This window comes from Ranitomeya variabilis, chromosome 8 (genome assembly GCF_051348905.1).
Source record: "Ranitomeya variabilis isolate aRanVar5 chromosome 8, aRanVar5.hap1, whole genome shotgun sequence".
Classification (NCBI taxonomy): Eukaryota; Metazoa; Chordata; class Amphibia; order Anura; family Dendrobatidae; genus Ranitomeya; species Ranitomeya variabilis.
Window position 1 is genome coordinate 88,188,833 of NC_135239.1, and position 27,975 is coordinate 88,216,807.

General features: G+C 44.0%; 1 protein-coding gene across 7 annotated transcripts in view; it reads left to right on the forward strand.

The window, feature by feature from the left end:
* The window catches only part of CLCC1 (chloride channel CLIC like 1), a 233,456-nt gene that overhangs the window by 48,642 nt on the left and 156,839 nt on the right, over positions 1-27,975 (forward strand). For all 7 annotated transcript variants that reach the window (XM_077278352.1, XM_077278348.1, XM_077278353.1 and 4 more), the window contains 4 exons: positions 10,371-10,468; positions 17,668-17,814; positions 25,142-25,396; positions 27,323-27,836. In XM_077278352.1, coding sequence (XP_077134467.1) covers positions 10,371-10,468; positions 17,668-17,814; positions 25,142-25,396; positions 27,323-27,836 — 1,014 coding nt within the window. The remainder of the gene's footprint in view (positions 1-10,370; positions 10,469-17,667; positions 17,815-25,141; positions 25,397-27,322; positions 27,837-27,975) is intronic.

The following is a 27,975-nucleotide window of genomic DNA, read 5'->3' on the forward strand; positions in this document are numbered from 1 at the left end:
TTTTGCTTGATGATACTCCAAAGGTTCTCTATAGGGTTGAGGTCAGGGGAAGATGGTGGCCACACCATGAGTTTATCTCTTTTTATGCCCATAGCAGCCAATGACTCAGAGGTATTCTTTGCAGCATGAGATGGTGTATTGTCATGCATGAATATGATTTTGCTCCTGAAGGCACGTTTCTGCTTTTTATACCATGGAAGAAAGTTGTCAGTCGGAAACTCTATATACTTTGCAGAGGTCATTATCAAACCTTCAGGAAACTTAAAGGGCCTTACCAGCTGTTTCCCCATGATTCCGACCCAAAACATGACTCCTCCACATCCTTGCTGACGTCGCAGCCTTGTTGGGATATGGTGGCCATCCACCAACCATCCACTACTCCATCCATCTGGACCATCCAGGGTTGCTCGACACTCATCAGTAAACAAGACTGTTTGAAAATTAGTCTTCATGTATGTCTGGGCCCACTGCAACCGTTTCTGCTTGTGAACACTGTTTAGGGGTGGCCAAATAGTAGGTTTATGCACCACAGCAAGCCTTTGAAGGATACTACTGTTGTGAATTCCGTTCTGGAGCTCCCTCCTGTGGTTGCTAATGGTATTTTTGTGAGTTCTGCCCTTGGGCTCCCTCTGGTGGTTTCGAGTGGAACTGCTGCTCCTTTAGGTAGCTGTAGCAGCTGCCTTCACTGATCGCCTTGCCTGGGTTTGTTATTTAAACCTGCTCTGGGCTTTAGTTCATGCCAGCTGTCAATGTTCTTGGTTGGATTTGGTTCTCTCCTTGGATTTCTCATATGGCCTGTCCTTGTCAGCAAAAGATAAGTTTTTGCTAGTTCTTGTTTGTCCATTTGCTTTGGACTCTATTGCTTTGCAAACATGTCTCTTTTTGTCCAGCTTGTCACTATGTCATATTCAGGCTAGCTGGAAGCTCTGGGGAAACAGATTTCCCCCTCCACAACGTGAGTCGGTGTGGAGTTCATTTTTGTAAACTCTGCGTGGATTTTTGTAGTTTTTAATACTGACCGCACAGTATCCTTTTCTCTCTGTCTATCAAGTTTAGTATTGGCCTCCTTTGCTTAAATCTGATTTCATTTCTGTGTACGTCATTTCCCTCTCCACTCACAGTCAATATTTGTGGGGGGCTATCTTTCCTTTTGGGGGTTTTCTCTGAGGCAAGATAGCTTTCTATTTCCTTCTCTAGGGGTAGTTAGTTCTTAGGCTGTGAAGAGGTGTCTAGGGAGAGTCAGGAACATCCCACGGCTATTACTAGTGTTGTTGTTAGGATTAGGGACTGCGGTCAGTAGAGATACCACCTCCTCAGAGCTCGTCCCATGTTGCGTTTTAGCCACCAGGTCATATCAGTGTGGCCTCTTAACCACCAGGTCATAACACCTACACCTTGAGGTTCGAGGGACTCCAGAGGTACCAGCGGCTTTAAATATCTGTTTGCTGCTTTGTAATGGTATTTTGGAAGCTGCTCTCTTAATCCAATGAATTTGTCTGGCAGAAACCTTCCTCATTATGCCTTTATCTGCATGAACTCTGTCTGATCTCTGTTTCAGTCACAAATCTCTTCACAGTATGATGATCACTCTTAAGTTTTCGTGAAATATCTAATGTTTTCATCCCTTGACCAAGGCATTGCACTGTTTGATGTTTTTCGGCAGCAGGGAGATCCTTTTTCTTTCCCATGTTACTTGAAAACTGTGGCCTGCTTAATAATGTGGAACATCATTTTTAACTAGTTTTCCTTTAATTAGAATCACCTGGAAAACTAATTATCACATGTGTTTAAGATTGATTTCAGTGATTCATTGAGCCCTGAGACACAATACCATCTATGAGTTTATTTGAAAACCAAAACAATTAAATCTCTGACACTTAAATCCAATTTGCATAATAATTTGGAACACGGTGTATCTGGTCTCCAGCTATCTCTGACCTGCAAAGCGTTTGTCTGGGCTCTCTATGTCGCTGGATTATGTCCTGCAACTCAGGGTGATTGGCAAACACCCTATGAGGACATTTAGTCCTTTTAAAAGACACTGCATTATCTGTGTGTGACGAAATAGGCTCTTAGTCGATTTGCAGTGTCTGGTTGACGGCCTCAATGAGACTATCCACAGTAGCCTGATAACCTGGGGACTCTAGGTCAAGGGGCCCATCCGACTCAGATTCAGATCACATTCGCTGTACACCCCTGGAGAGGGAGAGTGAGAAACAGAACGAACGCCGAAGCACCACATGGCCTGGGGGACGAGCTATGTACCCGTTTCCTCGATGCCTTTCTGTGCCTTAAGCAAGGACTGCCCCTGCAGGCCGATGATTCCCCTGATGTAGGGGAATTCTCTGAGATAGACGGATTAGCGGTCGTGCTCTTGGAAGGATCCTGGAGGGACTCGATGACCTTAGTCAAAGAAGCCATAGATTGCGATAGTGACAAGGCCCACTCGGGCCGTGGGTTCGGTCGTGGTGGGGGCTCCTCAGCGCATTTGGGATCGCAAGCCTCACAGAGCGGAGCAGTATGTCCCCTTGGTAACGCAGCCTGACAGGAGGTGCATGAAGTGAAAAACACTGTATGTGTTTTAGTGGTCTTTTTAGAAGTTTTAGGTAGAGACATGCTGTATCAAACCCCAAAAATACTGCAGGAAGCTAACTGTGCAGCTGAAAATCAGCAGAGCACTTGAGGAAAAAAGGGAAGGGAAGAGGGGAGCCTGAGGAGACTGTTGCAGAGCACTTACCCAGGGCCTGTGCCCCTAGAGTTCTGTCCCCAAGCGTGCAGCGCCGGACCTCAAGGGTAGAGGGAGCTTGCCGTGCTGTGCTGAGCTTGCTGGCTGGTGAAATATGGCCGCCGAGAATAGGAGAGGTGCTTCTTTCAGAGTGCGAGAGGCGCCAGGCAGGTGGGCGGGACCACATGAGTGACACATGAAAGAGGGCGGGATTACCGGCTTGGGGCCTAGCAAGGGCCGAAGCCAGGGACTAAATTAGCGGTGCCCTGCTGGAAATGACCTCCGGACCCGCGATGCGCTTAGGAGCCCCTCCTCCCGAACAGAAAACTCACCGCCGGATGATCTGAGGGTTCTGGATCTCCTCTTGGAGGATGCGATGGGCAGAGCTGCTACTCTACGTAGGTCAGGGCTGCAATAGGGATGGCGCAGGAGCCCTCAAGCCACCATCCTTTATGAGAGGGAGGAGGAGAGGGACCGTCCAGCTCCCTGCAGCACCACTGTTCTATCAGTAGTGGTGCAGTGGGAGCAGCACGGATGCCATGGGGGGGGGGAACCTCTGTGTATCCTAAGTGTTCGCCCCCCTAAGATTTCACAGGGCAGGTTGTCCGGCTGTGGCCTAGCTCAGAAGGGGGTGACACTCCGTGTTCCCATCTGTTGCTGGTGTGGAGAGCTCGGAACCGAAGGAACCGTCGCCCCTAAAATAGCTCAGGCCTGGCATCCCACATCGCAGGAGAGGGTACGGGGAGGCGACACTCGCCGTACTCGCCTGTTGTTGTTTGGGGGAGATCGGCCCCTTGAAAGGGTCCGTCGCCCCAGTCTTCCTCTTGTGCAAAGAGGTTTAAAAAATTAAAAAATATAAAAATATAACAATAAAAATAAAAAAGTATGGTCTGAATAGCAGACCCCAGTGTGCCTCCTACAGACACTAAGCATGAACTGGTTCTATCCAGAGCCAGTGGGTGGTGTATACTGCAGAGGAGGAGATAACCCTAGTGTCAGCCTCCTAGTGGCAGCAGCATACACCCACAGCCTCGTGTCCCCCAGTGTGGCGAAGGAGAAATTGGAGAAATGCTCCAGGTTCCTGGATTCATTGCAAGGCTCCACACCAGACCTCTCTTCTTCCCAACCGATTTCTCCTCAAAGATCCTCTCCTCAAAGATTTTTCTCCTCAAAGATTTCTCCTCAAAGTTCTTCTGAAAAGAAAGACCAAAAATTTGCCCAGATCCTGTCAGCTACCAATAACTGTCAAGCCGTTTTGGTAACTAAAGTGGATGAACTTCGGCAGGTCTTTGTGATTTTTGAAACACAATGTGGAGAAAATTAGAGCACGACATCAGAGGCGTAGCCCAGAATTTCAAAAGTTGTAAAACTAAAGAAACAAATCAATGCTTCTTGTGAACGAGCAGATGATCTTGATAAATGTCTCAGGAGGAATAATATAAGGATAGTGGGCCTGCCAGAGAAACCAAAGGGTCTTGCGCTGGATCCTTTATTGTAAACTGGTTGAAACATCTGTTGGGTTTAGAAGTTTTTTACCATCGAGAGAACACAGAGTTCCTACACCACCCAGCCCAACTTGTAGCCCTCCTTAGCCATTACTGGCCTGACTATTGCAATATAGTGATAGAGATGCCATACTCCGGGCTATCCACTTTAAGGGTGAGGTGCTGTTCAACAACAATTGGGTCTCCTTTAACCTGAATTTCAGAAAACAATGTACTCATTTACCAAGCTATGAGACAAGGGGTATAAATACTGTTATTCCCTGCGAAGCTGAGGGTAGTGGATGGGAAATCTACACATTTCTTCACATCTCCTTCCAATGCACGGATGTGGTTGACGCTGCCCCTCGTACTCAACATGAGAATGACTGAGGGGGAAAAAGACCCCACTATTCTGGCTTCTATACGTGTGACTGTGTGGACTCTTGGATGTTATAAAGAGCTCCAGTGGGTGTACTGATCAGGTTTACCTAACCAAATCCTTATTGCTTTAACATTTATCTACCTTTATTCTAGAGTCACGGATTTGGTACTTTCAATATATATTTGCTCTCAGGTGTTGCTGAAAGTCTGTAGTTCTTCAGAGTTCAGACAGTTAGTGTTTATGGTCTAGGTCTACGCTATATAGTGTTAGACAGTGTAGAGCAGTAATAATGTTATTCCATGTTACTTGTTGGGGAATGTTATTGTTGATAATTAGATAAGGTTTTCTGTATGTTATGATGTCTGTTGGTTGGGTGTATGGTGATTGCTTCGGTATCTGGTCTCCTCCCAATTTTCCTTCACTCAGACTGTAGTAATGTCTGGGTCAGACACATTTTCAATGTTTTAAGATGACGACTCTTAGGGTACTGTCACACAGTGGCACTTTGGTCGCTACAACGGCACGATCCGTGACGTTCCAGCGATATAGTTACGATCTCGCTGTGTCTGACACGCTACTGCGATCAGGGACCCCGCTGAGAATCGTACGTCGTAGCAGATCGTTTGAAACTATTTCGTCGTCAAGTGTCCCGCTGTGGCGGCATGATCGCAGCGTGTAACAAAGGTGTGCACGATATTCCCAATGTCCCGTATGACTTCTACATCGCAACTATGTCATGAAATTATCGCTCCAGCGCCGTGCATTGCAAAGTGTGACCGCAGTCTACGACGCTGGAGCGATAATCAAGCGACGCTGCAACGTCACGGATCGTGCCGTCGGAGCGATCAAAGTGCCACTGTGTGACAGTACCCTTAGTGTGCAGAGCTGTAATGTGAGAAGGCTTCATTACAAATGTAAAAGAGCCATCATAATGGATTTTTTTTACGAAACAAGTACCACATATTATTACAGGAGACCTCTCACAGGCCAGAAGATTCTAGTCCTAAAAAGGGCCTGGATTGCTAGAGGTTACCATGCCGCTTACTCTAACTGATTGCGTGGGGGCCTCTTTTCTAGTGACTAAATCTCTCCGACTTGAAATTTCACAAGTTGCATGTGATCATTTTGAGTTATGTGTTATGCTACACTGCACGCTAGGTCATTTTTCTTTATTTTTTACTGCTTAACATTTACGTGCCCCCACCTTTTGACTCAACTTTTTTGGAATTGATTTCCCAAAAGGTTACGTCATTACCGGTTAGCCCTATATTATACATGGGTGACTTTAATACAGTTCCTGACGCAACTACGGACCGTACAGGTGCTCGAGACACGGCTTCTATACGTATAAATGCCTGGTGTTCTGCTCTTTTCTTTTAACAAAATTATGACATGGGAAGTATGCCGAAAAACAGGCGTTTCCTTATTATTCATCTGTATATAAGTCATTTTCCAGGATAGATCTGGCCTATGTCTTCCGATCTTTTGCCCTCAGTTCAAGATATTAATTACTCGTGAAGGGGAATTTCTGATTATTCCACATTAGTCTTTAAAGTGAGAATAAGGTCTCCTAAATAGTTCTAAAATCTGGTGTATGCATCCTGCCTTGCTAGATTCTGAGGCAGTGCATACTGCATATGTTAATTTCTGGGCTCACAATACTGTCACATGGGATGCCTATAAGGCAACAGTTAGAGGGGCTTTTATTTTTTCTAGTGTTGCTTGGCAGAGATGCTTTATTAAAGATAGGGAGAGGGCTCTGACTACTCATATCCAAATGGCTGAGCAGGCATACATTGCTGATCTCCAGCACTCGTGTAAGCAGCAGTGGACCCAAAGCGTATTCTGACCAAGGAGCAGACTCAAAAGGGAGGCTGCTATTTTTGAGATCGAAGATAAAATGGGATGTTAATGGCTTACTTGTCTGATGCTGAGTGGCCTTCTGTATCTATTCTGTATATCGGGAATCCAATTGGGGAATTGCATACCGACTCGCATGTGATTAATGTGATTTTTGAGAATTTTATCAAGATTTGTACAATTCTAAATGTGACCTTGTCTCAAAGGTGGTAGACTCCTTTTTTTCCGGTGTATGTCCCATTTGGAATCAGAGGTACTAGATGCCCCAATTAATGAAGAGCAGATAGTGTTTTAATTGCATCTTCTACCTTCTGGGAAAACTTCTGGAACTGATGGTTTGGTAGGGGACTGGTGCAAGACTAATTGTAATTTGGTTTGTTTCAGCTCTATGAGGCAATTTTTAAGCAATGGAAGCTCCCTGACTCTGAGTGATACACTTATAGTGGTCTTACTGAAGCCAGGGAAGAACCCCATGTCTCCAGATTCTGATCACCCTATTTCATTACTTAACATGTATATTAAAATTCTAGCTAAAAGTCTTGTTTTAAGATTGAGTTGGGTAATGTCATCATTAATATATCCTGACCAAACTGGATTCATTTCAGGTAAAGCAAAAGACATTAACATTCAAAGGTTGTTCTTAAATATAGAACCAAAAAGGCTTTATAAGTAAAGATGGTCATACACTAGTAAACTATAAACTAATACGAAAAAGAAAAGAAATGGACCCCCCTATACAAGTTGCATGACAAATGTAATCTTTATTGAATAACAGAAAAATAATAAAAAAATAGAGATACCGTATATACTCGAGTATAAGCCGAGATTTTCAGCCCAAATTTTTGGGCTGAAAGTGCCCCTCTCGGCTTATACTCGAGTCATGATCGGTGGTGGGGTCGGCGGGTGAGCACTGTCATATACTTACCTAGTCCCGGCGATCCTGGCGCTCCCCCTGCCTGTCACACTGTCTTCGGTGCCGCAGCCTCTTCCCCTGAGCGGTCACGTGGGACCGCTCATTAGAGAAATGAATAGGCGGCTCCACCTCCCATAGGGTGCCGGTGACCGCTGATAGAGAAAGAGGCTGCGGCACCGAAGACAGGCAGGGGGAAGGAGCGGGACGCCAGGAGCAGGTAAGTATGACATATTCACCTGTCCTCGTTCCACACACCGGGCGTCGCGCCATCTTCCCGGCGTCTCTCTGCTCTGACTGTTCAGGCAGAGGGCACGATGACGCATATAGTGTGCGCGCCGCCCTCTGCCTGATCAGTCAGTGCGGAGAGACGCCGGGAAGATGGCGCCGAGGAGCTGCAAGCAAGAGGTGAGTATGTTTTTTTTTTTTTTTTTTTTTATTGCAGCAGCAGCAACAGCTATGGGGCAATAATGGACGGTGCAGAGCACTATATGGCACAGCTATGGGGCAACGGTGCAGAGCACTATATGGCACAGCTATGGGGCAACGGTGCAGAGCACTATATGGCACAGCTATGGGGCAACGGTGCAGAGCACTATATGGCACAGCTATGGGGCAATGGTGCAGAGCACTATATGGCACAGCTATGGGGCAATGGTGCAGAGCACTATATGGCACAGCTATGGGGCAACGGTGCAGAGCACTATATGGCACAGCTATGGGGCAACGGTGCAGAGCACTATATGGCACAGCTATGGGGCAATGGTGCAGAGCACTATATGGCACAGCTATGGGGCAATGGTGCAGAGCACTATATGGCACAGCTATGGGGCAATGGTGCAGAGCACTATATGGCACAGCTATGGGGCAACGGTGCAGAGCACTATATATATGGCACAGCTATGGGGCAACGGTGCAGAGCACTATATGGCACAGCTATGGGGCAACGGTGCAGAGCACTATATATATGGCACAGCTATGGGGCAACGGTGCAGAGCACTATATGGCACAGCTATGGTGCAGAGCACTATATGGCACAGCTATGGGGCAATGGTGCAGAGCACTATATGGCACAGCTATGGGGCAATGGTGCAGAGCACTATATGGCACAGCTATGGGGCAATAATGGACGGTGCAGAGCACTATATGGCACAGCTATGGGGCAATGGTGCAGAGCACTATATGGCACAGCTATGGGGCAACGGTGCAGAGCACTATATGGCACAGCTATGGGGCAACGGTGCAGAGCACTATATGGCACAGCTATGGGGCAATGGTGCAGAGCACTATATGGCACAGCTATGGGGCAATGGTGCAGAGCACTATATGGCACAGCTATGGGGCAATAATGGACGGTGCAGAGCACTATATGGCACAGCTATGGGGCAACGGTGCAGAGCACTATATGGCACAGCTATGGCGCAACGGTGCAGAGCATTATATATATGGCACAGCTATGGGGCAACGGTGCAGAGCATTGTATATATGGCACAGCTTTATGTGGAGCATCTATGGGGCCATAATGAACGGTATGGAGTATCTATTTTTAATTTTGAAATTCACCGGTACCTGCTGCATTTTCCACCCTAGGCTTATACTCGAGTCAATAAGTTTTCCCAGTTTTTTGTGGCAAAATTAGGGGGGTCGGCTTATACTCGGGTCGGCTTATACTCGAGTATATACGGTATACACCTTATTTTTCGGATTATAAGACGCCCTTTTTGCCCCCTAAATTTGGGAGGAAAAATGGGGGTCCGTTTTATAATCCAAAGGTACAGCATTTTACCTGGGGGGAGGTAGCAGTGGAGCAGGGTCACAGCTTCAGGAAGTCTTCGGCAATGTCGGCACGAGTGTGGTGATGCTGCGGGCCCTGTCCTCTCAGAAGAAGTCTGCAGTGAGCGGAAGTCCCCTCTCCCGTACATATCTCTGCAATGGGCTTTGGGGAAATGGCTACCAGGGGTTGCGCATGCGTGGATTGAGATATCTGGAAACAAGATCTCATCTGTCAAGAGCTCCATTTTCACATGCGCCGCCTCTGGTGGCCTTTTTCCCAAAACCCGCCGCAGGGATATGTACAGGAGAGGGGACCTCCACTCATTTGACGCGTGTTTCGCATCTGGCTTCATCAGAAGGGGTTTTCTGAGTGGATGGGGGAAATGGGTGTTTAAATACCCTTCTTGTCCTATCAGATATGCATACCCGAATTGGTACTTGTGTGTGGTGCTCACGAATTGCTGTGTTTGGAGGAAGAAGAGGAATGAGTGCAAGCTCAGACAGCACACTGTCCCAATCGTGAAGCATGGCTGGGGAAACATCATACTTTGGGGGTGCTTTTCTGCAAAGGGGACAAGATGACTGCACCGTATGGAAGGGAGGATGGATGGGGTAATGTATTGTGAGATTTTGGCCAACAACCTCCTTCCCTCAGTAAGAGCATTGAAGATGGGTCATGGGTGGATATTCCAGCATGACAATAACTCGAAACATACAGCCAGGGCAACTGAAGAGTGACTCCGTAAGAAGCATTTCAAGGTCTTGGAGTGGCTTAACCAGTCTCCTGACTAACCTGAACCCAATGGAAAATCTTTGGAGATAGATGAAACCCAATGTTGCCCAGCGACAGACCCACAGCCTGAAAGATCTGGAGAAGATCTGTATGGGGGAGTGGGCTAAAATCTTTGCTGCAGTATGTTCAAACTTGGTCAAGAACTACAGTAAATGTCTGACCTCTGTAAAGTGCAAACAAAGGTTTCTGTACCAAATATCAAGTTCTGTTTTTCCATGATATCAAGTACTTATTTCATGCAATAAAATGCAAAATAATTATGAAAAAATTATATAGATATATATATTTGGTTTTTTTTACTGTGTTCTTTCTTTTGCACGTCATTTTTTCTTTCTCTTTTCTCTGCTTTCAGTATTTTATTTTCACAAACAGGTTGTTTTAATATTTTGTACTACTGTAGTTGGAATATTTCTACATATATGATTTCATTTCTTCTGCGATAGGATGGTTGAAGGGCGCTTCCACTTTCCAAAATGATCCCTGTGAAGAATATTTTAAAAATCTTATGATAAATCCAGCACTCATGGTGCCACCTACAAAGGTGAGTTCTGAATGAGCAAAGGTGTGAGGCCTTGATTGATAACATGATGTCCGATTTTCCTTACTTAAGGTACTGTCACACAGTGCAAGTTTGATCGCTACGACGGCACGATCCGTGACGTCGCAGCGATCGTATGATTATCGCTCCAGCGTCGTAGACTGCGGTCACACTTTGCAATCACGGCGCTGGAGCGATGCCGAAGTCCCCGGGTAACCAGGGTAAACATCGGGTTACTAAGCGCAGGGCCGCGCTTAGTAACCCGATGTTTACCCTGGTTACCAGCGTAAACGTAAAAAAAACAAACAGTACATACTTACATTCCGGTGTCTGTCCCCCGGCGTTCTGCTTCTCTCCACTGTGTAAGCACAGCGGCCGGAAAGCACAGCGGTGACGTCAGACGTCACCGCTGTGCTCGCTTTCTGGCTGGCCGGCGCTCACAGTGCAGAGAAGCTGAGACGCCGGAGGACAGACACCGGAATGTAAGTATGTACTGTTTGTTTTTTTTACGTTTACGCTGGTAACCAGGGTAAACATCGGGTTACTAAGCGCGGCCCTGCGCTTAGTTACCCGATGTTTACCCTGGTTACAAGCGAACACATCGCTGGATCGCTGTCACACACAACGATCCAGCGATGTCAGCGGGTGATCAAGCGACGAAAGAAAGTTCCAAACGATCTGCTACGACGTACGATTCTCAGCAGGGTCCCTGATCGCTGCTGCGTGTCAGACACAGCGATATCGTATGGATATCGCTAGAACGTCACGAATCGTACCGTCGTAGCGATTAAAATGGCACTGTGTGACGGTACCCTTAGAGTCTGATGTCTCAAGCTAAAGAATCTGGTGCTTAGGCTATGTTCACGCATTGCCTTTTTGCTGCTTTTTTATACACATTAAAAGCTTCTTTTTTTCAGAAATTTCTTTGCACACACTTGCTTTTTTTCCTGACTGAATTGGAAAACTGCTTTTTTAAAAAAAAAAAAAAAAAGTGCAGCATGTCAATATTTCAGAATTTCTGCAGCATTTTTTAACCCATAGAAAGAAACGAGTAAGTGAAAAATAGCAGCAAAATGCTGCTATCAGGTGGCACTAGAGTTCTATCTCTCTTCCTCTCTGAAGAGACAATTTGCATAATTAGCATATTTCCCAGAGGAGCATTGCGGCTTTAAGGCTGGTTTCAAATTTGCGTTTTCAGCCGCTGCGTTTTAGCGCAAAAAAACGCATGCGGTTTTTTTCCTATATTTAACATTAAAATGCGTGCGGTTTTTTTGTATGCGTTTTGCCGCTTTTGACGACGCATGCAATTTTTCTATGCTTGCGTTTTCTTGCAGAAATGCAACATGTAGTAATTTCTAGAGGCATTTTTTTGCCGCAAAAAAACGTATTGCTGTCTATGTAAACGCATGCGTTTTTAAGCACATGCGTTTGGTTGCATTTTAAACGCATGCGTTTCAGTAGAAAAAAAACAAGAATACACACTGATAAGCCACCCCCCACCATCAAGGTGATAAAGGGATCCAAACCCTAACCCTACCCCTAACCCTAAAGCTGGTAATTCAATTGCCGGCTTTTCATTTCTCCTGCCTAAACCCGACATGATATGAGACATGGTTTACATACAGTAAACCATGTCATATCCCCCTTTTTTTGCATATTCCACACTACTAATGTTAGCAGTGTGTATGTGCAAAATTTCGGCGCTGTAGCTATTAAATTTAAGGGTTAAATCGCGGAAAAAATTGGCGTCGGCTCCCGCGCAATTTTCTCCGCCAGAGTGGTAAAGCCAGTGACTGAGGGCAGATATTAATAGCCTGGAGAGGGTCCATGGTTATTGCCCACCCCCCCCCGGCCAAAAACACAAAAACATCTGCCCCCAGCCACCCCAGAAAAGGCACATCTGGAAGATGCGCCTATTCTGGCACTTGGCCACTCTCTTCCCACTCCCGTGTAGCGGTGGGATATGGGGTAATGAAGGGTTAATGTCACCTTGCTATTGTAAGGTGACATTAGCCAGATTAATAATGGAGAGGCGTCAATTATGACACCTATCCATTATTAATCCAATTGTATGAAATGGTTAAAAAAAACACACACACAATATTGGAAAGTATTTTTATATATATATATATGTATATATATATATATATATATATATATATATATATATATATATATATATATATATATATATATATATATATATACACTCACCAGCCACTTTATTAGGTACACCATGCTAGTAACGGGTTGGACCCCCTTTTGCCTTCAGAACTGCCTCAATTCTTCGTGGCATAGATTCAACAAGGTGCTGGAAGCATTCCTCAGAGATTTTGGTCCATATTGACATGATGGCATCACACAGTTGCCGCAGATTTGTCGGCTGCACATCCCAAAGATGCTCCATACAAGGCAGGATGGATCCATGCTTTCATGTTGTTTACGCCAAATTCTGACCCTACCATCCGAATGTCGCAGCAGAAATCGAGACTCATCAGACCAAGCAACGTTTTTCCAATCTTCTACTGTCCAATTTCGATGAGCTTGTACAAATTGTAGCCTCAGTTTCCTGTTCTTAGCTGAAAGGAGTGGTACCCGGTGTGGTCTTCTGCTGCTGTAGCCCATCTGCCTCAAAGTTCGACGCACTGTGTGTTCAGAGATGCTCTTAGGCCTACCTTGGTTGTAACGGGTGGCGATTTGAGTCACTGTTGCCTTTCTATCAGCTCGAACCAGTCTGCCCATTCTCCTCTGACCTCTGGCATCAACAAGGCATTTCCGCCCACAGAACTGCCGCTCACTGGATTTTTTTTCTTTTTCGGACCATTCTCTGTAAACCCTAGAGATGGTTGTGCGTGAAAATCCCAGTAGATCAGCAGTTTCTGAAATACTCAGACCAGCCCTTCTGGCACCAACAACCATGCCACGTTCAAAGGCACTCAAATCACCTTTCTTCCCCATACTGATGCTCGGTTTGAACTGCAGGAGATTGTCTTGACCATGTCTACATGCCTAAATGCACTGAGTTGCCGCCATGTGATTGGCTGATTAGAAATTAAGTGTTAACAAGAAGTTGGACAGGTGTACCTAATAAAGTGGCCGGTGAGTGTATATATATATATATATATATATATATAAAGACCCGACTTTGCCAAAAGTCGGCGACTTTTGAAATTGGCCGATCTGTTTCGCTCAACCCTAATTTTGATGATTGGCAGCTGTGACACACTTCTCAGCATGCATTTCAAAAACGCAAACGCAGGAAAAAACGCATGTAAACGTGTCAAAACGCCGCGTTTTTTTTACCGCATGAGAAAACGCATGCGTCTAAAAAACGCAGCGTTTGCACGCGTTTACATGCGTTTTTTCACCTCCTGCGTTTGCGTTTTAAACGCTGTGTTTTTAAACGCAGATGTGAAACTAGCCTAAGGCTAGGTTCACATTGCGTTAGTGGGTGATCGCTAACGGACAGCGTTGCACGGCGAAAATGTCGCAATTAATGCCGTGCAACGGGTCCGTTAGCGCACCCATTGACAGCAAGGTAAATTTCGCCTGCAGCGCATCACTAGCGCGTGCCTTTTTCGGCTCGCGCTAGTGATGTGCCGTTCTTCTGTGGCGCGCCTCGGACGCTGCTTGCAGCGTCCGCGGCGCGCCCGAGGTCCGTTCCCCGCTCTCGCAGATCGGGGATCTGCGAGAGCGGGGACGTTAACGCGACCCCTGAACGCGGCCCCTAAATAAACATTGCGTTAGCGCAATCCGCTAGCGCTAGCGCTAAACGGATTGCCCTAACGCAATGTGAACCTAGCCTTAGTCTCCTCATCTCGGTATGCTTAACATGTCGATCTCCGCAAGGAGAAACGATACTTCTTGGATAACGGTCGGACGCCTCTCACACAGCCAAACCAGATCTCCGCTTTGCACTGACGAGGGGCAGTACCCCGAAACACAGTGTCTGCAAGTTGAGATTCTGGTTTGGCTATTATCCTAAGTCACGTGACAAGGCTCGTTAAAGGTTCAGCATTGACTTGTAGGATTGCTACTTCCAATAGGTGGCACTAGAGTTCTAGCTCTCTTCCTCTCTGAAGAGAAAATTTGCATAATTAGCATATTACCCAGAGGAGCATTGCGGCTTTAAATCTCCTCATCTTGGCATGCTTAGGCTACTTTCACATTAGCGTCGTGCACTGCACGTCGCTATGCGTCGTTTTGTAGAAAAAACGCATCCTGCAAAAGTGCTTGCAGGATGCGTTTTTTCTCCATTGACTTGCATTAGCGGCGCAGTGCGACGCATTGCCACACGTCGCAACCGTCGTGCGACGGTTGCGTCGGACCGTCACCACCAAAAAACGTTGCTTGTAACGTTTTTTGGTGTGTCGTGCCCGTCTTTTCCGACCGCGCATGCGCGGCCGGAACTCCGCCCCCGCCTCCCCGCACCTCACAATGGGGCAGCGGATGCGTTGAAAGACAGCATCCGCTGCCCCCGTTGTGCGGCGCTTCCACAGTATGCGTCGGTGCGCCGCAACGTCGCATTGCGACGTGCAGTGCACGACGCTAATGTGAAAGTAGCCTATAGCATGTCAATCTCCGCAAGGAGAAACGATACTTCTTGGATATCGGTCGGACGCCTCTCACACAGCCAAACCAGATCTCCACATTGCACTGACGAGGGGCAGTACCCCGAAACACAGTGTCTGCAAATTGGATTCTGGTTTGGCTATTATCCTAAGTCATGTGACAAGGCTCGTTAAAGGGTCAACATTGATTTGTAGGATTGCTAACTTCCAATAGGTGGCACTAGAGTTCTAGTTCTCTTCCTCTTTGAAGAGACAATTTGCATAATTAGAGGAAAAAAACGCAGGTCAGGATGTGAAACCTATTGATTTTTTTTTCCAAATTTAGACCATAATGTCTTGGTGTCCTCATTTGAGCATGGTAGTTAGGATTAGTACAGTATTACATTAGTGATATGTGTGAAAATAGACAATACCTGACCATTGTGTGAACGTAAACAGTGCCTGACCAACTCAGTGCCCTAACAATGTAAGTTAACTATGCCTTGCCAACTCCGCTCACCCTGCTGTTTTTCATAGAAATATTTTATGGTGTTACATAAGTCTTGCATTGGTGGCCTAACACGTTGTATTGTTCATGCTTGCAGGGTGGAAGCAAAACTGAACTTTGGTTTCCTGAAAAATACAGCAAGAAAGGCAGCAAAACCTGTGATTTAGCTGCAGGTTTTTTACTGCCAAGAGATCAGGTTTTGACTGTAGAAATAAAGTAGCAAAAAAGAAACGTGTGAATGTAGCCTTAGTCTTCATTAAGTGGTCACAAACTGATTTTTAATTTTTTTTATGTAGGTTAGGCTTCCAACTAATTCTGGCATCCATTTGTCACGTTGATTCTCTGATTTAGAATCTGTCAATTTTATGTGTCTACTCATAAACCGAAGGTTTGATGCTTGTTAATGAATGAGACCACTGAGTACCTGTCCGTGCATCATCATGCTGTGCGCAGCAAGGATATGCAAACAAAGAGAATGGTGCTGTAGTTTCAGGCGGTTGCAGGTGACAATCTCTTTAAGATGGAAACAGAGTTGCATGTTTATAGTATAAAATGTAAAATCCCGAACTTGTATTAACCACTAAGAACTGCCAATACGCCTTTAAATGGTATATAAGGGGCCGTAAACCTCAGCACCCACTTTTTAATGGTGCTGAGAAATAAGTGTATATCGCCACCCAGCGTCAGAAAATCTCCGGCTTCTCGGCTACCTGACATGATTCGGGTAGTTTTTTACCGTCCACAGTCTCGTGATCGCAGTTATTCACCGAATACCGGCAATCGCAAAAAAGTCCGCTTTTCCATTAATTTCTCTCTCCTTTGATATTATCTAGCATACCAGAGGAGAGCGAAATGGGGTCCCGCGAGCCCCACCGGTACCTCTGGCTCTGCCCCCCTCCACCTCATCTTCCTGGAAGAAATTAGCATGTGCACGTGCAGTGCGCCCACTGAGATCTGCCAGCCAGTACCTAAGCAACAATAGGAGATTTTTCCTATTGGTTCATTTTGATCACTGTGATACCCCCTATCACAGTGATCAAAGTAAAAAAAATAGTAAATTAAACCCCCCTTTGACACCCCCTTAGTTAGGTAAAAATGATAAAATAAAAAAATGTATTTTTTTCCATTCTTTGCAGTTAGGGTTGCGGCTGGGGATAGAGTTGTGTTGGGGCTGGGGATAGAGTTGTGTTGGGGTTATGGTTGTGGTTAGGGTAGGAATTAGGGTTAGGGGTGGAGTTAGAATTGGGGGGTTTCCACTGTTTAGGTATATCAGCAATTCTCCAAACACAACATGGCACCCACCATTGAATCCAGCCAATTTTGCGTTCAAAAAGTCAAACTGTGTTCCCTTTCTGAGCCCTGCCATGCGCCCAAACAGCGGCTTTCCCCCACATACGGGTTATTGGTGTACTCAGGAGAAATTGCACAACAAATTTTATGGTCCATTTTGTCCTGATACCCTTGTGAAAATAAAAAAGTTTGGGTCTAAAGTAATTTTTTGGTGGAAAAAGTAAAATGTAAATTTTTTCCTTCCACATTGCTTTAGTACTCGTGAAGCACCCGAAGGGTTGATAAACTTCTTGGATGTGGTTTTGAGCACCTTGAGGGGTGCAGTTTTTATAATGGTGTCACTTTTTGGGGTATTTTCTGTCATATTGACCCCCCAAACTCACTTCGAATGTGAGGTTGCCCCTTAAAAAAATGGTTTTGTAAATTTTGTTGGAAAAATGAGAAATCGCTGGTCAACTTTTAACCCTTATAACTTCCTAACAAAAAAATGTTTCTAAATTTTTGCCAAATTTCCTTTTTTTCATAAATAAATGCAAGTCATATCAACGAAATTTGACTGCTAACATGAAGTACAATATGTCATGAAAAAAACACTCAGAATCGGTGGGATACGTTGAAGCGTTCCAGAGCTACAGTATAACCTCATAAAGTGACAGTGGTCAGAATTGTAAAAATTGGCCTGGTCATTACGATCAAAATTGGCTCCGTCACTAAGGGGTAAAAAAATAAATAAAAACAAACCAAAAAACTTGAGAAATTGCAAAGGTGATTAAATGCAGGAATAAGTTTGAATTGTGCCTCTATTTTTCACACTGCATGTTTGACATGTTTCCCGCTTTATCTTCCCTACGCAGGCCTTAGCTCTTACTTTTACAGACTTCTTCACAGAACCCTTAAAACATATTGGGAAAGCGATTGGAGAGTTTTTAAATGGATTGCTGGCAGAGATCCCTGTATTCTATCAGTTGTTTGTACTTATTCTTATAGCAGCTATTTGTTTGGTGAGTGTTTAATTTTTTTATCTTTTTTATCTTTGATTTTGAAAAGGAAATCACTACTTACCATAATATCCTTGAAACTAAATTGTGATGGCATTAAGTAGGTTAAAAAAAATCAGTCCTTCACGGTGAATTTATACTGTATTTACCATATTTGTTGCAGAAATTTATATAACTGAAAATTCGGGCCATTGTCTGAATAGTTTGTTTCTGAAGATTGTGAAGTGGCTCTGACACATGGAGAATTCTTTTTACTCTCTTTATTCAAAAAACACACCATTAAACCATGGAGCCGGAGGAAGCAGGATTCCTGCAGGTTTCGCATCTACTGATGCTTCAACGGGTCTGAGTACGGAGATCCGTGGGAGCGGAGCCTCTTATGCAGATGACACACATGTTATGCCACGTCATAATAAACGCCATCAAAGACATAAACAGCTTTAATGATAACATTTATATGGCAGTGTTTCTATGAAGGACGTTGTTACTTTGTATTTCTGCTGTTTATGTTTTTGATTGTTTTAATTATGACTTGGAATAACAGGTGTGTCATCTGCATAAGAGGCTCCCCTCCCACGGATCTCCGTACTCAGACCCGTTGAAGCCACTAAGACTCAAAACCACCGTTGTCCTGCAGGAATCCCACTTCCCCAGCTCCAGGGCCGGACTGGCCATCTGGCATTTCTGGCAAATGCCAGAAGGGTCTGTCTGGTCGTGGGCCACCTTGTCTGCTATGTTGTTAGCAAAATCGGTATTCTCAAGACACCCATACTGTTAAGAGTTGTGACGGAGCACAAAGTTGCTGACTCCGTCACTTACCCCAGCAGGCCTCGGCTATCATTTGAAATATTGGTCTTACATCCAGGGTAATATTAGTAGTAATATATCCCATCTGGTGCTTGGGGACAGGGACGGCATGGGCCTTTGTGATTTCAAATGCCAGGGCCGAATTTCAGCCCCAGTCTGTACCTGCCCGGCTCTATATTGTAACGGTGTTTTTTGATTAACCCCTTAATCCCATATGACGTACTATCCTGTCAAGGTGACCTGGGACTTAATTCCCAGTGACTGGATAGTACGTCATATGCGATCGGCCGCGCTCACGGGGGGAGCGCGGCCGATCGCGGCCGGGTGTCAGCTGACTATCGCAGCTGACATCCGGCACTATGTGCCAGGAGCGGTCACTGACCACCCCCAGCACATTAACCCCCGGCACACTGCGATCAAACATGATCGCAGTGTACCGGCGGTACAGGGAAGCATCGCGCAGGGAGGGGGCTCACTGCGGGCTTCCCTGAGACGATCGGTACAAGGCGATGTACTCACCTTGTACCGAGCGTCTCCTCCCTGCAGTCCCCGGATCCAAAATGGCCACGGGGCTGCATCCGGGTCCTGCAGGGAGTACTTCCGGGTCCACAGCAGGCGCTGGTAAGCCTGCACGGCTGTATGTCAGATCGCTGATCTGACAGAGTGCTGTGCAAACTGTCAGATCAGCGATCTGTGATGTCCCCCCCTGGGACAAAGTAAAAAAGTAAAAAAAAAAAAATCCACATGTGTAAAAAAAAATAAAAATAAAATCCTAAATAAAGAAAAAAAAAATATATTATTCCCATAAATACATTTCTTTATGTAAATAAAAAAAAAACCAATAAAAGTACACATATTTAGTATCGCCGCGTCCGTAACGACCCAACCTATAAAACTGTCCCACTAGTTAACCCCTTCAGTGAACACCGTAAAAAAAAAAAAACGAGCCAAAAAACAACGCTTTATCATACCGCTGAACAAAAAGTGGAATAACACGGGATCAAAAAGATGGATATAAATAACCATGGTACCGCTGAAAACGTCATCTTGTCCCGCAAAAAACAAGCCGCCATACAGCATCATGAGCAAAAAAAATAAAAAAGTTATAGTCCTCAGAATAAAGCGATGCCAAAATAATTATTTTTTCTATAAAATAGCTTTTATCGCATAAAAGCGCCAAAACATAAAAAAATGATATAAATGAGATATCGCTGTAATCGTACTGACCCAACGAATAAAACTGCTTTATCAATTTTACCAAACGTGGAACGGTATAAACGCCTCCCCCAAAAGAAATTCATGAATAGCTGGTTTTTGGTCATTCTGACTCATAAAAATCGGAATAAAAAGCGATCAAAAAATGTCATGTGCCCGAAAATGTTACCAATAAAAACGTCAACTCGTCCCGCAAAAAACAGGACCTCACATGACTCTGTGTACCAAAATATAGAAAAATTATAGGCCTCAAAATGTGGAGACGCAAAAACTTTTTTGCTATAAAAAGCGTCTTTTAGTGTGTGACAGCTGCCAATCATAAAAATCCGATATAAAAAAAGCTATAAAATTAAATCAAACCCCCCCTTCATTACCCCCTTAGTTAGGGAAAAATAATAAAATTAAAAAAAATGTATTTATTTCCATTTTCCCATTAGGGTTAGGGCTAGGGTTAGGGCTAGGGTTGGAGCTAAAATTAGGGTTAGGGTTGGGGCTAAAGTTAGGGTTATGGTTGGGGCTAAAGTTAGGGTTAAGGTTGGGGCTAAAGTTAGGGTTAGGGTTTGGATTACATTTACGGTTGGGATTAGGGTTAGGGGTGTGTCAGGGTTAGGGGTGTGGTTAGGGTTACCGTTGGGATTAGGGTTAGGGGTGTGTTTGGATTAGGGTTTCAGGTAGAATTGGGGAGTTTCCACTGTTCAGGCACATCAGGGGCTCTCCAAACGCAACATGGCGTCCGATCTCAATTCCAGCCAATTCTGCGTTGAAAAAGTAAAACAGTGCTCCTTCCCTTCCGAGCTCTGCCGTGCGCCCAAACAGGGGTTTACCCCAACATATGGGGTATCAGCGTACTCGGGACAAATTGGACAACAACTTTTGGGGTCCAAGTTCTCTTGTTATCCTTGGGAAAATAAAAATTTGGGGGGCTAAAAATCATTGTGGGAAAAAAAAAGATTTTTAATTTTCACGGCTCTGCGTTGTAAACTGTAGTGAAACACTTAGGGGTTCAAAGTTCTCACAACATATCTAGATAGGTTCCTTGGAAGGTCTAGTTTCCAATGTGGGGTCACTTGTGGGGGGTTTCTACTGATTGGGTACATCAGGGGCTCTACAAATGCAATGTGACGCCTGCAGACCACTCCATCTAAGTCTGCATTCCAAATGGCGCTCCTTCCCTTCTGAGCTCTGCCATGCGCCCAAACAGTGGTTCCCCCCCACATATGGGGTATCGACGTACTCAGGACAAACTGGACAACAACTTTTGGGGTCCAGTTTATCCTGTTACCCTTGTGAAAATACAAAACTGGGGGCTAAAAAATCATTTTTGTGAAAAAAAACAACAAATTTTTATTTTCACGGCTCTGCGTTATAAACTGTAGTGAAACACTTGGGGGTTCAAAGTTCTCACAACACATCTAGATAAGCTCCTTGGGAGGTCTAGTTTCCAATATGGGGTCACTTGTGGGGGTTTTGTACTATTTGGGTGCATCAGGGGCTCTGCAAATGCAACGTGACGCCTGCAGACCAATCCATCTAAGTCTGCATTCCAAATGGCGCTCCTTCCCTTCCGAGCTCTGCCATGCGCCCAAACAGTGGTTCCCCCCCACATATGGGGTATCAGCGTACTCAGGACAAATTGAACAACAACTTTTGGGGTCCAATTTCTCCTGTTACCCTTGGTAAAATAAGACAAATTGGAGCTGAAATAAATTTTGTGTGAAAAAAAAGTTAAATGTTCATTTTTATTTAAACATTCCAAAAATTCCTGTGAAACACCTGAAGGGGTTAATAAACTTCTTAAATGTGGTTTTGAGTACATTGAGGGGTGCAGTTTTTAGAATGGTGTCACACTTGGGTATTTTCTATCATATAGACCCCTCAAAATGACTTCAAATGAGACGTGGTCCCTAAAAAAAAATGGTGTTGTAAAAATGAGAAATTGCTGGTCAACTTTTAACCCTTATAACTCCCTAACAAAAAAAAATTTGGGTTCCAAAATTGTGCTGATGTAAAGTAGACATGTGGGAAATGTTACTTATTAAGTATTTTGTGTGACATATCTCTGTGATTTTATTGCATAAATATTCAAAGTTGGAAAATTGTGAAATTTTCAAAATTTTCTCCAAATTTCCATTTTTTTCACAAATAAACGCAGGTAATATCAAAGAAATTTTATCACTATCATGAAGTACAATATGTCACGAGAAAACAGTGTCAGAATCACCGGGATCCGTTGAAGCGTTCCAGAGTTATAACCTCATAAAGGGACAGTGGTCAGAATTGTAAAAATTGGCCCGGTCATTAACGTGCAAACCACCCTCGGGGCTTAAGGGGTTAAAGAAAAAAAATAAAAAGAATTCTCCATGTCAGAGCCACTTTCTCCACCTCCACCACTACATTTAAAAATTCTCATCTACATTTTATGGAGAAGATTTGGAGAAGTCTTGGGTACATAACATTTTTTCCATTTTTCACAAGAAGCCCTTTTTAAGTGGCTAAAAGTGAATTTTTTTGGGTAGCCTGGTGAAAAATGTCCTTTTGTCCTTCTTACTTATTTTTTTCCCATTCCTGGAAAACTTTCTAAGTAAATGTGATTAGATACAACATCCTCAGTTGATTTATGCAAGCAAATCATTCTAGTTTTTTACAGCCAGGTAGTCGCTACAGACTTAAAGGTAATCTGTCAGGTCATTTTTGCATACCCTGAAATAGGGCTTGGGCAGCCTTTATCAGGATATGTAAGCCCCAGAAAATTTGTCACTGGGTGAATATTCATTTGGCATTAAGATACAGTACATTTGTCTAGCCTGCGTGCTACAATACATTTTCAGGGGCTTTCAGTAACACAACGGGGCAACATACAAAAATAAATGTTACATATCTTGGAAGAGCTGCCCAAGCCCTATTTCAAGATACTACTAATAGGGTAATGAAAATGACCTGACAGATCCCCTTTTAAATTGCAGCTGCCTTGTTACATTGACAGAACTTTGTTCCAGAATGTTAATAGTACGGATGTGCAGGAAGGTATGCTTCAGTTGGCTATACTGGAGATACCAAGGATGCTGAGATAAGAAAAGATTGCTCACACTGCTGTCCACCCTGTCTGTCTGATCCAATACTGGAGATACCAGTGTGTCACACGGGTACTGTTCACCGTCACTTGGCATCACTAAAGATGGTTATCATGAACAAGCTTGGTGCTAGGTACTCTGTTTTCTAGATCCCAGGGGGTGGTCTTCACCCTTAGAACTGTGTACAAGGATCTGTACTTACACAGCACAGGGGCTCCTAGGCTGAACTAATATTGGTGATCCGAGGGTTGCTGAGGTAAGAACAGGTAACTCACACTGGTGTCCACCCTGATCTAATACTGGAGATAGCAGGGGTAAGGAGGTAAGAAGAGGCTGCTCACACTGCTGCCCACCATATGTATCTGATCTAATACTGGAGATAGCAGGGGTGAGGAGGTAAGAAGTGGCTGCTCACACAGCTGTCCACCCAGTATATCTGATCTAATACGGAGATAGTAGGGGTGAGGAGGTAAGAAGAGGCTGCTCACACTGCTGTCCACCCTGTCTATCTGATCTAATACTGGAGATAGTAGGGGTGAGGAGGTAAGAAGAGGCTGCTCACACTGCTGTCCACCCTGTCTATCTGATCTAATACTGGAGATAGTAGGGGTGAGGAGGTAAGAAGTGGCTACTCACACAGCTGTCCACCCTGTCTTTCTGATCTAATACTGGAGATAGCAGGGGTGAGGAGGTAAGAAGCGGCTGCTCACACTGCTGCCCACCCTGTCTATCTGATCTAATACTGGAGATAGTAGGAGTGAGGAGGTAAGAAGAGGCTGCTCACACTGCTGTCCACCCTGTCTTTCTGATCTAAAACTGGAGATAGCAGGGGTGAGGAGGTAAGAAGCGGCTGCTCACACTGCTGTCCACCTTGTCTATCTGATCTAATACTGGAAATAGTAGGGGTGAGGAGGTAAGAAGAGGCTGCTCACACTGCTGTCCACCCTGTCTATCTGATCTAATACTGGAGATAGTAGGAGTGAGGAGGTAAGAAGAGGCTGCTTACACAGCTGTCCACCCTGTCTTTCTGATCTAATACTGGAGATAGTAGGGGTGAGGAGGTAAGAAGAGGCTGCTCACATTGCTGTCCACCCTGTCTTTCTGATCTAATACTGGAGATAGTAGGGGTGAGGAGGTAAGAAGAGGCTGCTCACACAGCTGTCCACCTTGTCTATCTGATCTAATACTGGAAATAGTAGGGGTGAGGAGGTAAGAAGCGGCTGCTCACTTCTGTCCACCTTGTCTATCTGATCTAATACTGGAAATAGTAGGGGTGAGGAGGTAAGAAGAGGCTGCTTACACAGCTGTCCACCCTGTCTTTCTGATCTAATACTGGAGATAGTAGGGGTGAGGAGGTAAGAAGAGGCTGCTCACACTGCTGTCCACCCTGTCTTTCTGATCTAATACTGGAGATAGTAGGAGTGAGGAGGTAAGAAGCGGCTGCTCACACTGCTGTCCACCCTGTCTTTCTGATTTAATATTAGAGATTCTAGGAGTGCTGAAGTAAGAGGAGGCTACTTATATTTCTTAGAACTCTTTTATTATTATTTAAGTAAAAAAATAATAATTTGTTAACAAAAATACTTTTGTGTCATCATTTTTTGAGGGACTTGAACCTGTTGATATACATATATATAATTTTAGCTTTGCTGTAATAGTTTCTTACAGACATGAAGAATCATATTGCTAAGTCATTTCACCACACAATAAGTGCATTAAAAATAAAAAGCAATGGCTGAATTTTGTGTTGTTTTTTTCTTTTCACAATTTAACTGCACTTGGCATGTTTTTCTGTTTTCCGTCAACATAGCCATGTGAGGGCGGGCGAGTCATAGGTTTAATTGACACTGTTTACTTTACCATATAGTGATATGGTAAAAATGAATGCTGTCAGTCAAAACTATAACTTGTCCCACATAAAACAATCCCTCATATGGTTTTGTCAATGAAAAAATAAAAAGATCACTTTTGAACAAGGAGAAAAAAAACAAAGGCACAAAAAATGTAATTGACCTTGTTCTTAAGGGGTTAACATGTAGCTATAAGTGGAATGTGAATATTTTCAAATTTAGCCACAAGTAATATTGTCATCCCTATAAATTGGTGCATGGAGACTGTGCCGCCAAACCCCGCTTGTGCAGCGTGGGTAGGTTTTACACACTTCTCTACTGTTTAGGTCTAAGAATGAAAACAGATTAAAGCAACACTCATTTTTCCTGACATTTGTCTTTTTGCAGGCTGCATGTTATGGATTCAGTACAACAATTGGTCCGGTCCTTATGCTCAGGAACAATCGAGAAGCACCTCAGGAGAGACTGCCGCCTGCAGAACCACGGAGACCTCCTTATGGAAATAATATTGAATTTCAGCATCAGCCGCCCCCCTATATAGGACCACAATATCCACCAGTTTATCTGCAAAACGTAGCTTATTCCCAAAATCAGAGGCCAGAGAACCTGCAAGCATTGGATAGTTCACATGGCAGACAGAATGTACGTTTTTACAGTTATTATTGGCACTATGCTATTTAGGGTAGTAACCCCGACTCTCCTACATTGTGTGAGATAGTGTTTTATTATATACAAAGAGAGTGTGCAAGTTATTACAGTATTCTATGACTGTCAAGGAGGAGAGGTTTGTTGGTGAAATTTACGCCAAATTTCCTAAAAGACACATGCATCTTAATACATTTTTGGAACACTATGATTCTGTTCTGACCAGATGTAAATTTGTGCCATGAATCTGATCACTTTTCCTGTAATCCAGTTAATAGGTAGGCCTCCATACACATTACACTAAACCAGACTAATGTGAATGGGGGAAAGGACAGGGGAGAGAAGGATCCAGTCCGATTTTTGACTGCTGATGGCTTTGTTCTTCTGGAGATAAGCCGCCTCCAGAGGTATCAGTCAACAGCATTATTTTATTTTTTAAATCTTTTTATTAAACATTTTTCAAATATTTACTGTTTAACAGCATTCTTATAGAGAACACAGGAGCGCTCCGCCCCTAACAGCCACGGGTGGAATCGCAATCCACATGCGGCTGTTAACATGTTAAATGCCGCTGTCAGATATTTAACTCGCGCAAACCAGCTGCATGTCACAAACCCCGCCCATCGGCATCCATCACATGATCGTGGCGTGCTGATGGGTTGGCATGACAACATGTCATTGCAGATCTCCTGTGAACACCGGCCCGTGTTGATGATCGCAGCTTCAAGTCTCCTAAGGGGACTACTGAAGCAAGTAAAAAGTAGACAAAATGTTTTAATAAATATAAAAGTTCAACAAATCATCCCCCTTTTTGCCCCATTCAAATAAAACAATAAAAAAAATAAACATATTTGGTATTGCTGCATTCAGACACACCAGTCTATCAAAATATAAACTAAATTAATCCAATCGGTAAACGGCGTAATAAGGAAAAAAATAAACTCCCTTTTTTGGCCGCCGCAGCATTGCAATAAACTGCAATAACAGGCCATCAAAACATTGTATCTACCCCAAAATGGTATCAATAAAAACATCAGCTCGACACGCAAAAAATAAGCCCTCAACCAGCCCCAGATGCTGACAAATGGAGACGCTACAGGTCTCGGATATTTTTTTTTTTTTTTTACAAACTTTAGATTTTTTCCCCCACTTAAATTAAAAAGAATCTAGACATGTTTGGTATCTGCAAACTCACAATGACCTGGAGAATCATAATGGCAGGTCAGTTTTAGCATTTAGTGAACATGGAAAAAAATACTTAACGTAACAATTTTAAATTTAGAATCATTTATAAAAAGTGCTCCTGAGTCAGTAGATTGCTGCTATATACCTTTTGTGGTATTCTTAGCAGTCTTGTGCCTTATGATTGCCCCACAGAGAACTATCCGTATGTAATAGTATACATTGCTTTGTGTATAAGTGCATATGTCTGACATATAGGAGAAATGTCGTGGAAACAGAGCCTGACAGGGTATTGATGATAAAGCCAGGTTCACGCCATATTTTTCATTCTGTTGTTACCTTCCTTTTTATATCTTGTGAAAAAAAAACAATGCCAGCCTTACTTTCTACAAGAAACGTAGTCAGCTCCCAGTTGTTCGCCTGCACAGAAAACTGCTCGCCTTCATTTGTTCAGTGGAAAAACTGGATCCTGATGGAAACATGTCAGCCTGACACAATGGTTATCTTTTACTATGAAACCGTATAGGGCCGCCTGTTCAACTGTGCCCATAGGCCCAGCAATCTGCTGGAAAAGCTGAAAAATGTCTGTAATCTGTATCTATGGTGGCGTTGTCCCCTAGAAACTGTCCGCAATAAGGGCGCCATAAAGGCCCTGAGCCAGTGTATAAGATCAGGCAAGGTCGTATACTTTATACTCTTTATAGGTGTCTTTAGCTTTTTAAACATTACTCTGTTTTTTAGTTTACAGATGTGGACTTTCCATTAAGAGATCAGTACGGTGGACAAGAACGGAGAAGGGGAGAGGTCACAGAGCTGACCAGGGAAGAAACTGCAGGAGAAGAACAGAGCTCTCCAGGAGAACGTCAACGACAAGAAGAGAAGCCAAAGGAGAGATCTTCTAGTCCACGGTTAAGGGAGAAGAAGCCAGTACCGGAAAGTGGTCAGCTACAAAGGAAAGAAGAACTGACGGAGCAGAAATCTGTCACTGATCAAAAGATACCTGAATCTACACTGAAAAAAACTACAACACAAAGTAAAACTGAGGCTCCACATGAGAGATCTGAGGTTCAAGAACACACAGAAGTGGAGACTGTAAAGCACAATTCTTATGGTGAACATGAAAGGAGAGAAGACACCGAGCCTGATCCATCTTCTGGTCAACCACAAAGGAGGCAGGACTCTGCTAAGGAGAGCGTTAATAGAGAAGTGTCATGGCAAGAAGGACCTCCACATGACAAATCTTTGGAGCTGAAAGGTAAAAAAAAATAAAAAAGACAAATTGAGGCATTCCAGTATGAAAGCCTAATTTTTAAAGAGTATTGTCATCTTAGTAATTGTTGACATACTGTTAGAATATACCATCACTTAAAGGGAACCTGTCAGCAGGTTTTTAG